The sequence below is a fragment of the Haliotis rufescens genome, unplaced genomic scaffold, assembly GCF_023055435.1.
Source record: "Haliotis rufescens isolate VD_foot unplaced genomic scaffold, xgHalRufe1.0.p SCAF_3, whole genome shotgun sequence".
NCBI classification, from domain to species: Eukaryota; Metazoa; Mollusca; class Gastropoda; order Lepetellida; family Haliotidae; genus Haliotis; species Haliotis rufescens.
This window is the reverse complement of record NW_025964001.1, coordinates 19,059,976-19,073,810: the sequence shown is the minus strand read 5'-3', so window position 1 is coordinate 19,073,810 and position 13,835 is coordinate 19,059,976. Positions and strand designations below refer to the sequence as shown.

At 40.6% G+C, this 13,835-nt stretch overlaps 1 protein-coding gene across 1 annotated transcript in view; it reads left to right on the top strand.

Moving 5' to 3' along the window:
• The first annotated feature begins 147 nt into the window (after positions 1-147).
• LOC124137041 (apoptosis-resistant E3 ubiquitin protein ligase 1-like) overlaps positions 148-13,835 on the top strand; it is a 125,627-nt gene continuing 111,939 nt past the window's right edge. Inside the window, exons 1-3 of the mRNA XM_046503144.2 lie at positions 148-443; positions 3,494-3,665; positions 10,133-10,359. Of these exons, the coding sequence (XP_046359100.1) occupies positions 269-443; positions 3,494-3,665; positions 10,133-10,359 (574 nt within the window). The 5' untranslated portion in view covers positions 148-268. The remainder of the gene's footprint in view (positions 444-3,493; positions 3,666-10,132; positions 10,360-13,835) is intronic.

Here is a 13,835-nt window from a genome sequence, read left to right as displayed (position 1 = left end):
CATGCTATATTTATCACGAGTGTTTCGAATGTTTATCTAATTATTGTAGTGGTAGTAGCTTGCGTGAGGTTATAAACCCGAAAAAATAAAGAGATGTTTTCCGTATCAGGTATTCCTTAATTTATACATGAGATCTAAACTTCCTGTTTGACGACAACAAAATAAATAGTTGACATGGTTCGATTGAAACCATCTGATCTGACTTCCTAAACAAACCTGTTTACGACATATACGTCGAAGCTGACACAACAGGAGCCCAATTACAGGCATGACAGGCATATTCTCATCAACATTGTTTCGATTTGCTGCTCTCACAGTGGCTGTCGGCTACGGTTTGAGTTCGTGTTGGAGGCGCACAGACGAGAAGAGAATGAAGGATGAACTGGATTTGTGGCTTAAAGAAAAACAGCTGGACACTTTCTCATCTGCTTTGGCATCGGCAGGTATAACTGACAAACACATGTAATAGTTGGTATGAAAAGGAAACACATGTCTTAGAAACAACTTATGTCAGACTTGATAAATTATGTAAACATCAGGCCCAGAACATGGACGTGTAAACGGGCTTAAGGTACCTGTCATACCTGTTAGGATTTTTATAGGAGACACGAAGGGATGGTGACAAGACTGTAGTTTTCTGTGCACTTCATATATCCCTAATTGGCTGCAGGCTGTTGTCACTTCCTCAATCTCGCGTTGCCACTTCAATCTTTTGGGTTAGTTGTGTTAGGTTTAGGGTAGGTTACCCCTAACTCAATCCTTAACACATCAATTCCCTTTACGATTGTTAGGATTAGGTACTCCTTTCTGATCAAACTCCCTGTTACGACCCTTAGGGTTGAACACCACTTGCCAATAAGATACCCATTTACGATCCTTTGGGTTAGCATGGTTGGTTGTGAGTCAGGGTATGGCCAAATTAGCTGTATCACCTCATTAAATAAATTAATATAATTTGAGGACTATAAGTACAATTTTTTTTAAAATGGCTACTGCACTAATGTACTATTTGTGATAGCTCCAGTGAGGCAGTGTTGGCTAATTAGCTCATTAGCCAAGCTGAGCTTTGCCGGCAATGCAAGTTAGTGCAGTGCTAATTGAAAGCTGAAAAAGAGCAGTACTCCTGGGATGTTAGTCATGCCCTGATCGGGGTTTAACGTAGCATTTCAAAACTCATTGTGGCCCCCAGGCTGTGTTACAGGTCAAAAGTGTTTTGGAGGGGTCATTTTTACAAAATCTTAATTGATGTCTGATTCGTAATAAATTACTGATTATTTTAGGTTCGGACTCCTGTTGGCCCCAAATATGTTTTTAGGTTTGTCAGCGCCAAACCTGTGCTCTTGGGTTTCACCAAGGTGGTAAATGTTTGAGACCTGCATCACTTTGGGCTTTCCTCGCACATTAAGCTGACACTTTGTGATGTAACTGGAATACTGTTATAAACGGTGTTAAACCCGACTCACTCACTCTCTAAATTGCAATACACAATAAATAATGTTGTTATTGTTCTAACCACAAAGCATTACCTGAAACAGTAACCAATTCAATTGACTTTCAAACGTAAACGCATTCAGGGCTCGAAAAATTTCTTGAACCTAACTTGTACTTTGGGGCAGGTAGATAATATTTTGTACTCATCCTGCAATATTTTCAGTTGTCCTGTTAAATTTCATAAAGTTTTATGTTCTCAGTTATTATTTATGGTAGACAGAACAAAATATTCCAGAGTCCCTGCCATCTATGTTCATCTCTGCCCATTCAAACTCACTCAACCATGCATATTGCACAGTTCATTTTCTCTCTTTACAGTCATACTGTATTTGATAAATTTTCCTTTTTTTGGCATGTTTGGTAATTAGAATGTTTTTGTCATTAACCCCACCATCCCCAATCAAAAGCTATGTCAGCCATATCCCACACAAAATCCATCAGCAGCAGTTCACTATCGCTTTTACATTTGAGCGTCAGTAATGAGTCGCTTACAACAAATATACATTTTTTAATTATCTCCCTTTAAAAACTAGTTTCAATACCTGCTGCTCAAACATACTTCCAACCCGTGAAGATTCCTGGGTAGAATAGGTCTTCAGCAACCCATGATTGTCGTAAAAGGCGATTAACGGGATCGGGTGGTCAGGTTTGCTGACTTGGTTGATGGATGTCATCGATCCCAATTGCGTGGATCGATGCTCATGATATCAATCACTGGATTGTCTGGTCCAGCCTCGATTATTTACAGGCCGCCGTCATATAGCTGGAATATTGCTGAGTGCGGTGTTAAACAACAAACCAAACCAAATGAAACATACTTCCTGTTTATTTCTGTATGCTGTAAAGGACATTTACCAAGTATGTCATCTATTTATGATATAAGCGACACGTAATTTGTTGTTATTAATTAGATCGTGTGGGAGATGAAAACATATTTTAGGTTCAAAATTATTTTGCATATTTATTTAAAATGATTAGAGATGAATTGACACGATTGATATGTATGTACTCGTTCGGTATGTCAAACGTTTCTTCAATTCTTTCTTGACCTGCACATGCTGCCGCTTGTCAATACGAGCGGAGGAGTGGATTTTTCAAGCCCCAACATTATTAGTGGTTTGTGGTCGAGGTACTATGATTTGTTGTTTATTGGAATTCATGACGTTTCGATTTAACATCAGAACCAGATTTTGTCAATGTAATGTATGATGGAAAACTTGTTCATAGACATTAGGTTTTCTATCTTTAAACAAAGCTGATATTGGTAATATTTTATTGTAAGGGATATGACCATTCAGATTTTAATATTATTAACAGTATAGTGCAATTTAATTATTGATCAGAGCTACAGATATGCAGCGTATTTGCGTAAAATACCCCCGAAGAATATTCAAAACCCAATTACTTTCAATTAACTTCGTACAGAAACGCATGCATTAAATGAAAAACTCAAATGTATAAAAACAGCATGCATAAATACCCAACAAATTTTTTTCAGCATGCGTACAAAGGAGCTAATTTCCGAAACACAATTACGAGCTGTTTTACTTTCTGAGTCAAGCCTTATTTAGAACAGTTATCATGGTTATGTATATCAAAAACATTATTTCGTTGTTTTTTCTAATCTTAAAATGTTCACTCTTTGGGGGAAATACCTGATAGAGTGCTGAATAGATGAGTGAAAATATATTGGTTACCCAATGAAAAATGTAATAACCCAATTAAAATAGAAACCCTAGAGTAAAAACTCAATTGCTCAAAAAGTTTTCTGGGGCTCTGATTGATTTTGACAGATTGACAACCTGCGTCATAACTGAAGCAATGGGAGTTTTTTTGTTTCAGGGCAAACCCTGCCAGGTAACCATGGTAACATGCCATGTCGCACGGTAGGGGGTGCCTATACAGATCTTACCCATACCTGTGTATATGATAATGGTTTTCGCTTTATCCCCAGGTGTGATGATAGTGATAATCATGATAATGGTTTCTACTTTATCCTCAGGTGTAGAGAGTATCTACGAGGCCGCATCGTTTACACCCGACCAACCCAAGTGGAAACATCAATTCTCTGATGACCGACACCGTAGCCTGAAAGAGGCCCTCATTGAGTTGAGAGAAGAAATGAGATTGGAACATTGGTTGTCTAGGCATGGCATGGCTTCTTACTTTGATAGGTAATAAACATGTTTACATATTCCAACGTTAGAAACTGTCCTGTAGTCCTTACCAAACTGCCCAATAGTAAAGGTATCCTAAGGACTAGTAGAAATGGGCCCATTTTAAGGGTTTTGCTATATGTTATCATTATAAGGACTAGTGGACAAAAACTGTTAGTTTCTAACCCTATATTCACCTATAATAACTGATATAACTCTGCACCTATAACCTCTAGTCACAAGCTCAAGTCAAGTCAGCTCAATGTCTAGTAAGTTCATCTTAGCAAATTACGAATCTCTTAAATAAACTGGGCGGCAAAAAGTATAGGTCGAGTTCCATGATCCATAAAAAAATAACGAGAAGAGGTTTTGTTGTGAATTATAATATAATGTAGGGAGGGGTAACAAATGATTGATCAACCACAGTTTGAATGAAATTGTGCAGTCACAGGTAATGTAAGCTCAAGATAAACAATGGTGGGGTAAGAAGTTTCATTTTCAATCTGATATGTCTGAAATGTCACCAAAAAATTGTCAGACACACTACAAGTTCATTGTCGACACAGTTGCCTTCAATAGAGTGTATGACCTCCAGCTGCCTCAATGCATGCTGTGATACTTCACCTCATCAATGACGTCAGTCTTCTGATGACGTGGACTGAAATCCGTTGCCACTCGTCTCTCAGGGCCTGCTGCAATTCTTGTCTGTTGACGGGAGGCTGATGGCTTGCTCTAATCTGTCTGTCAAGATGGTCCCACAGATGTTCAATAGGATTCATATCGGGTGAGTGGGCAGGCCAGGGCAAAACGTCAACGTTCTGCTGGTTTAGAAAGTTCCGAGTCAGTCTTGCAGTATTTTGGCCTGGCATTGTCGTGTTGAAACAATGTCCTCTGCTGTTGGTTTTGTAAGAACGGAAGCACCACTGACTGCAACACTTGGTCTCTGTACTGCACAGCGTTCAGGTTTCCCTGTATAATCACCAAATCAGTCTTCTGATCTCCACAAATACCGCCCCACACCATGACACCTCCCCCGCCTAATGGATGGACCTCTCGAATACACGCCAGAGCCAAACGTTCCCCTCTGTGTCAATAAACTTGTTCTCTGCCATCATTTCAAAACAAGTTAAACCGACTTTCATCAGTAAACAGCACTCGACGCCAATTTCTCACTTGCCATCGTCGAAACTGCCTCGCCCATCACAGTCTCAGGCGTCGATGTTGAGCAGTCAGTACCATTCCTCGGAAAGGACGAAAAGCTCGGATTCCAGCAGCACGAAGTCGTCGTAGTACTGTACATTGGCTAATGGGATGTCCCAACGCTGTTGCTGCCGTCGCCGTTATGAATCCTATTCGCAGGTGAATGAGCCGTATCTGACTGTCTTCCAGTGGTGTTGTCACTCGGGGTTGTCCAGTTCTAGGCCTGTCCTCTGTCCTCCCTGTCTGCCTGTACCGTTGAATCAGCCTGGCTACTGTCAATAGTGTACAACCAAAACTTCTGGCAATTTGGACCTGTGTTGCCCCCATTGCGGCCATACCGATGGCTCTCTCTCTTTGCTCCTGTGACAGTCGTGGCATTTCTTTTGTGTGCTTTCATCACATGTGGTTATACCCTGCAGACGAACGCATTTATACAGCTAACATGCACGTGCAGTTTATGCCATAGGCGGGAAACTGTTTCACCATTTTTTTGTCACCGCACGAGGGCCGTCAAAGGTGGCACGTTCGGGTGAGGTGTTTTTTGGTACATGTTCCTGGGCAGTCATATTCCCAATACCCACTTTGCACTAGTTATCGCTGTTTTTAAGAAAATTACAAATTGCCAACCTATACTTTCTTTTGCTGCTTAGTTTATAAAGTTCGGACAAAAGTATTTGATGCAGACTGGATAGATCAATTTGACAAAAACACTCATTTTTAAACTTATCATATCTCACACTATGCATTTCTTCTTATTCTTCCTTCCTGGTGTGGAATAAAGTTTCCAGTTTCAAAAACACCACTCACCCCAACACATCCCATACATCACCAAGTCACCACTGTGATCATTGGTCACGCACCACTGCAATCCTGTGCGGCACGACCCCTGTGATCTGGTCACCTGACATATCCAGCACCCTCATTCTCAATTTTATCGCTGGATGTATACATGAACAGAGAATATTTTTTGGTTGTTTTTTTTGTATTTTTTTTTTTACATGGACTTCTGTTTACCGTTACCGTTATGAGATACGATATGTTATGGAGTCGTCACGTCCCTTTTCACAGACTGGTATCGCCTGTTTTCTCCACTTGATCCCCATCCTATTCGTTGTGATTGTCATGGAATGTGTGGTATTGATACACAATGTCAGGAGTATGTTACCCTGTCAGAATCTGATTTCAAACTTACTTTCGCAAGTGTTCGATAAGGGTGGCTGATTGTCGGTTCAAGGCGTCATGTAAGGATTCCGAGCATGGTTATTCCTCTGGGAGCTAACCCAAGTGATATTGTAATATCCCATGTGACTGTGCTTTCATCTTTTTGCTAAAGAAGAATTTAAGCCCATTTGGCAACAGTTACATCACTTTCCATTGAGGAGGATTGCTCTCCGACTCGTTTTGACTGCCGCCCTTCCCGCCTCTGTGTGGACCACGCCCCTTGCCCGTGACTACTCCCTGTGTTCTACAGTCGTCAAGTTTTCAACTCACCACTGTCCTGTTATAGTCTGCCGCTTTCCCCCTTATTACGGCAACCCAGTGCTCCTTGCAGGGCTCTGAGGATACAGATACACCTGTCCAGCTAATGGCGACAGCCCTACTGACCTAGAGCAGGACGATAGTCATCGAGCAAGTGATCACTGACGGATGAAGGATCTTCACTCACAGGATCATCATCCATCGTTGGATCATAAACGACCGAGGGATCGCCAGATTGCCATACTTCACCATTATCGACAAGTCACCGTTCTTCAATGGACTATCATGTCGACAGTTCGCCAGATTGTACGTCTCTTCTACAGATAGATACCATTTGGATCCCACTCAACGGTTCATCAACATATAGATACCTTGACAGATAGACACATCGGTACATCGAGTGCTCGTGCAACTTCGCCTGCTTGACACATGGATCGTTCCTCAGTCACAAGATTGTCATTCTTCCACGGATCATCATTTTTCTCAGGATCAACAGACTTTCATCGTGCATCACACTTCTATCCGAGAACTTGGACCAGGCCTTAGCTGCATTCTGTTGTCAAATTATTTCTACCTTCATTCAGACCAAGCCATCTACCAGCATGTTCTTATTATGGTGATCGATATCGTCTCTGATACTCAGCAATATTCCTACTATGTGATGGCGATCTGTACTAAAGTCCACTTAGGCTGGACAATCCAGTGATTGACATCATGAATATCAATCTATGTCTTGGGATATGATGACCTGCACCAACCATGTAAGCGAGCTTGACCGCCCATTCCCATTGGTCACCTCTTATGGCAAGCTTGTGATACTGAAGACCTATTCTCTACAGGGATTTTTATGGATCTGGTTTGTTGCTCGTGCCCTCACGTTTGAAGAGGCCCATATTCGTGGGGCCATGGCTTTGGCAAGCATCAGACCGTTATGGCCCTCTTGTCACAGCGTATGAGTGCCCTCACTACTTTGTGTTTGGCGCATCTCAGGAGATCTCTCATAGCCAAGGTTTTTTCTCAAAGGTGGCGAGAACTATTACACATTGCCACATTGCACCCCTACATAAACTTTGTCCAACCATGAATGGAAGGCGTTTGAATGTTGTTGCTCAGCTAGGGATATTTCATCTTTCACTACTGCGTCTCCTCAAAAATAGCTGACTTCTTCCTCCAACGTCTCTGCACTAATCATGCTAATAGGCAGTTGAAGGGATCAACTATATCTACCTATTTCGCTGCTATTAATTATTATTATTAAACGCCCACGCAACCATACCCACAACTATTACACGAGCCTGTACGCTCTAGATTGAGAATGAGGGTGCTGGATATGTCAGGTGATCAGATCGCAGGGGTCGTGTCGCACGGGATTGCAGTGGTGCGTGACTCATGATCACAGTGATGACTTGGTGATGTATGGGATGTGTTGGGGTGAGTGGTGTTTTTGAAGCTGGAAACTTTGTTCTAGGACGTTTCCACATCAGGATCGAAGAATAAGAAGAAATGCATAGTGTGAGATAAATATACAATTTATTAGAAAATTTACAATTAATTTATCATCAGATGATATTTAAGTTTACGTGATTGGCAATAAAACCCATCATAAATGTGTTAAGAAAACACATGTCAGTTTGATGATATTCACTCATAAGGGTGGTGAAATTAAACTGCCTTCTTTCGATATGGCATGTTTACACCAAATATTATAAGTTTCATGAGTTTTTTCCGTCCCGCATTTGGTATTATACCTCTGGTTCTCTGAGTGATCCTGCTTCAACAAATGTTTCCTTCCGACATGTTTTAATGTGACATTGTTAAAGAATTAAAACAAATTCAAAATCGATAGAAAACAGCTGTACGATTGAGCTTAGGTTAACCAGTGCTATGTCACATGACTTTTATTGACTCGGGGAAAAACGTGTAGCTTTTTGTTTTGGAGCAGGGAATGAGGGATTTATTCTCCCGCTGAGAAATTTATTTCCCTCCAAGGCTAGATGCATGGTATTTTACAGAGCTCCAGATAAGCTTTTGGTGTTGTGGGTATTTTACCCATGCATTTTAAAATCATTGGGTATCGGTAATTCTATCTGGGTATTCAAATTTCTGTTACCCACTAGTTTTTACACATGTGGGTATTTAAGTTAAATATTTAAAAACACTATTCATTTAGTCCCTGCAAACTGGTGTCGTGTGGGTTCGAGAGCTTTATAGGACTAAAAAATACCACGATACTTCCACAAGAAAGTGTGATGGCAAATGACCATGATGTAAGTGTAACTGTGGAGTTGGCAAGGTTGACGGAATGCCCGTTTATAATTTCAAAATAAGTTGCTGATTTGCTAATCGAATACGCAGGGTTACTTCACAATATTTTGATGATACGCACAAGTTTTATTTTTGTAGCGTATCTGTAATGTTTGTTGCGTATTTGGATTTTATTTTACTGCGTATTTCTGCATTTCTGATGCGTATTTCACGCAGATACGCAGCTTAACTGGAGCTCTGATTTTACCAAGATCACATTGACCAAATAGATCTCATCATTCAGACATGGAGGAAGGATGATACATGTACTTTATCAAATCTGAATGCAGCAGGATTTCCCTGTATTTCTCTGAGATTTGATATTTATTTAAAAGTATTGGTCCAGTTCTACATTCCCTTGAGAATAAGATCATTTACTCCAATACGATACTTCTCCGAGTCTTTGCATGAAGACTTCCATAGAAGGTGAACCTTGAGCATGTTGAGAGACTTTAAATGCCCAATTTAAATGAAGGCTGTGCAGGTTTTTCAGCCAAAAGATGTGATAAAAACAGTTGCCTCTTCAAATTTATAAATCCGAACAATCTCACTTTGTAGCTATGTCAACATGGTTTCATGTAGCTTATCTGTTATTTAAAAATTTGGACACTTTCACAATTTTTTCTTCCCTGCTGGAATCAGAACATGTCTCAGAGCTCCAGATAAGTTGTGTATTTGTGTAATAGTTGAAGAACACTGTGTGTAATTACTAAACTTTGCCCTTTCATCTTGCCTACCTGAGTTTCTCTACAAATCTGTATTTACTGATTGAATGTAGTAGGCATTAGGTTTGCATCATACTCTACTGCAGTGACTATCACACAACGGAGGTGTGTGGACATGTATAGTGCTGTTATGAGGCTGTGCAGCATGTTACACACATCGATGGCAAACAGATAAAGTCACCATAAACCATGTCTTTGACAGAATGAGTATTAACAAAGTGTCGGCTATTTGATTTAGAAATACCTAGACTGAACCCAAGGGAGTACAAATATGTGGATTAAGTAAAGGAAACTATAAAATGCCCACTGTGAAAGATAACATGTTAGTGATGGCTCAAACCCTTATCTGGAGTTCTGATGTCTAAAGTGTATGCGGGCGGTCGGGTTGCCTAGTGGTTAAAGCGTTCGCTTGTCACGCCGAAGACACGGGTTCAGTTCCCGACATGGGTACAATGTGTGAAGCCCATTTCTGGTGTCCCCTGCTGTGATATTGCTGGAATATTGCTAAAAGCGGTGTAAAACCATACTCACTCACTCACTAAAGTGTATGCAATCTTACTGATGCTTCAACCATGCGTCTGCTTGTCCGAGACTAGTAAAATTCAAGAAGTAGTGACATTTTCCTTGTGGTTTACCACTTTTATCATCAGGTAGATGGTAACTACTTTAATACCAAATAATTTCTAACTCTGATGACGGATTTGATTGGGCCTATAACCATGATAACACCAGAGCCAGTGTCTCAGGTTCTCAGGTATGTATTGTTTCCTTCCCCAGAATGAGAAAGGAAGACATCAGAAGCCTTGTTGGTCTGAGTAGGATTTCAGAAGAAACCCTTCAGAAGATCACACGCACTGACTCGACGTTACATGATTACATTGGACTCAAGTCCCATATTGCAAGCCTTGTGAAAGAGCTGTCTGAGGGGCGTGGCGTTGGGGCTTCTGATGACGAGCTGTTATCCTACTTACAGAAAAAGATGACATACAGTCTGCGAGATTATGGTAGGATGATTTGTATTTGTTGTGTTTGGGTTCAGGATAAACAACTTGCCTGTGAAGCTTCTGAAGTATTAGAAGTGCTGTCATTATTTGACGGTCAAGCTCACAGTGTCTGTTGTTATCATGCGCTTAAGAATCTTGTCACAGTGATAATCAGTTGTTCTGTTTATTTTCAGGTTATAGAAGTAGGTTAGTTCAGATGTTGTGATGTTGATGAGGTTTTAGAAGCACTGGAAAGGTGCTGATACTTCAGTGGTTGATAAGGTTATATATATGTTTACCTACTTTGATGTTTTTGTATAAGTAGGTGTATAACTGATGTTGCTATGGTTACTGTCATCCTTGGTTAGACACCCCACATGGTTACAATGATTATGTATCACAAATTAGGAATTTTTTCCCCTTTTACATTAAGGTATATTAACTGGATCATTGCAAAGTGGAATCATTGTGCCTGAAGCAGCAGTAAAATACTTTCATGTTTCTTACTCCTGGGTCAAGTTGCTTTGTCCTGGTGCTATCCAGCGCGGTCCATCGCTGCACTATACAACACCTTGCTGTGGCACAGCGCTGAAGAGCAAAAATCAGCAACTCTGTAAAGTGCTTAGCAGTGCTGAGAGACAAAATAAAAACGGAAGCCAAAAACCAGAGGGCTTGACAACAAAACACACTGGACTGTGTGTCTCTCTCAAGTTGAAGTTGCCAGTGTTTTAGCCGACGAGGCTTACTCATTTATCACGATGCATCAGTTTCTAGTTATTGTTGCAACTAAAATGTTTGCATAAGAAGTTTATGAAAGCTAATCATCCATCACTGATCAGCACAGGAGATGCATATTGCTTAGCCTACTTGTTTCAATTCATCAGTATGGTAAAATTATTTATATTACACACTATGTTCCTTATGGCATTCTGAAGAGTAACATACACTTAGTCCAGGCTTTTTTTATTTTTAGGATTACGGATTTTTCAGCCCAAAGTCTATGGTTATAGGAGGGGGAAAAAACAGAAGCCAGATGCATTTTTTTTTAATGCAGAATGCCTCTGGCATACTTTATGAACATATTCTGTGCTCAAAAGACCGCCATTTGTGACGATAAAGCCCCTTGTAACAATAAAAATTCTACCACTTACAACACGGACATGTCCCCCGCCGTGATATTGCTGGAATATAGCTAAAAGCGGCGTAAAACCTCACTCACTCACTACAACACAGACAATTGTCAAGGGAGGCTATTCATGTTCGAGATCAACAAAGATCGATTATGTATCTCTTTACTAGTATACAACGGTAAATTCGTATGTTTTTTATTAAAAGGTGATGATAACAAATAAAATAACTGACTGAGTGGCTACCGGCGGGGAAAAAAATTACATTTTCTAAAAAATTAGAGATGGCAGGTCCGTAATCCGAAAAATATAAAACGCCTGGCCTTACATCACTTATATCTATGTGTGCAGATACAGCGGAAGGTAGCACACTATTGCATTGACTGCTTCCCTGTGCTTCCATCGCTGCCGAGCGCTTATCCAAGTTGTTGGCTTAAACAATGCAATTCTGTTGTGTTGATCACATATTTATTTCTCCAATCTTCAACATGCTGTGAGGCATGCACATGTTTGATTCATTTTCAAATGTATCGTCTCATTGGTGGCCCAGTTGCAAAAACTGTGACTTATTGTGAAGAACTGCATCCTTAAACAATGTCAGGATCTGCTGGTCATTGGTTCGAAATCCCAGAACTGACCTTATGATGATCAGATTAATGTAAGATACTTGCATGTTAAAAGAGTTGAAATGTTTTTAGGCATAACAGTGGGACAGTCTGGTCTAAAGTGCCACAACTCACTGTGCAAAGTTGCATAGCAATGACTGGCTTGGCTATTGTAGGTCGAATCCAGAGTCACCCTTATTGATATTATCCTTAGTCTGTTAGTACCTCAGTCGTTTCACCAAAGTGTTAGATATCTAAGACCTCTTCCATTACACTGACTTACCATGATAAGCAAGGGGGGATCCAACATTTTGAAAGGGAGGGGTCCATAATATTTCAGTGGGGTTTGGGGTGGTGGTGGAATTCTCTACAATATACTACATTTGGTTTTAAAGGGGGGGGGGGGGTCCATATCTCAGTAGGGGTTGGGGTGGCGGTGGGATTCTCTACAGTATACTACATTTGGTTTTAAAGGGGGGTCCAAAGTATCAAAGTCATCTCTCAGAGGGGGTTGGGGTGGTGGTGGAATTCTCTACAATATACTACATTTGGTTTTAAAGGGAGGGGTCCAAATTTTCAAAGCCATCTCTCAGTGGAGGGATGAGTTGGGGTGAGGACATTGTCTACTCCAAGACCAATTTGTAAGTATAGTTTTATAAACACCCCCTACTAAGACCTAACATTTACATGACAGTCCACATTTTCTTGTTTATATTACAGATTTTTTTTACAAGAAACAGCAGTTAAGAAGTGGAATATAATTGCCAAGCAATCTTAAAACTTTTAGTTTCATCAATGTTTGAACTAAGGTTGTTCACCATCACTGACAAACTATTTATATTTTTAAAGTGCCCAGGGCACTTATTATGGTAGCTAAAATTGCAGTGTAAAACATGACATTTATCATGTTGTGTTCATCTTTTACTGTATGCCTTCAGCTGTGGTACACGCAGAAACATTCTTCAGTTCTGTCACATTGATTATTAGTTGTGTGGATCCCTTTCCCCTAAGTGATGACATGGATTCGATTGAGGGCAAGGTTAATCCATTGAACGATGGCACCAACCTTTAAGGGGAGATTCTGTTATACTAGACTTTCTGCGCCATTTGTCGATAATGAGACAAAGGACACGCTTAAGTACAAAATGGCTACTGTCATACTTGTCGAGTATATCATGCAGTCAAGGGGTGAACAGACAAGTAGTCTCCAGCCAGGTCTCAGGGCGGTCGGGTACCCTTGTGGTTAAAGCGTTTGCTCGTCACGCCGAAGACCCGGGTTCGATTCCCGACATGGGTACAATGCGTGAAGCCCATTTCTGGTGTCCCCCGCCATGATATTGCTGGAATATTGCTAAAACCATACTCACTCACTCACTCCAGCCAGGTCTTCCTGCTTCTGCTACAGAATGGAGGCCATTTTGTAAGGATAGCGTGTCCTGTGTCACGTGATTAACAACAGGTGGGATCGCTGGACATCTCAAGGACAGAATATGGACTATTGTTTTTTAGCACATATTGAAAATTTGAAAAACAGATCAAGCTGATGGAATACTTATGATTTAATGTCACTTACGTTTTGCTCCTGAGTCTCAATAGAGCCTATTTTGGCCCTACATTAGTGTGCCAGCCTTTTCGTGCCCTGGTAGGTTTTTAAGTACTTTGTGTAAAAACCTGTTCATTATCAGAGAAAGGGGGAGGATATGGAAGTACTGAAGAATAAATAACTTTTTTTATGTGTCCAGATGCATTTTCACACGCGACTTTT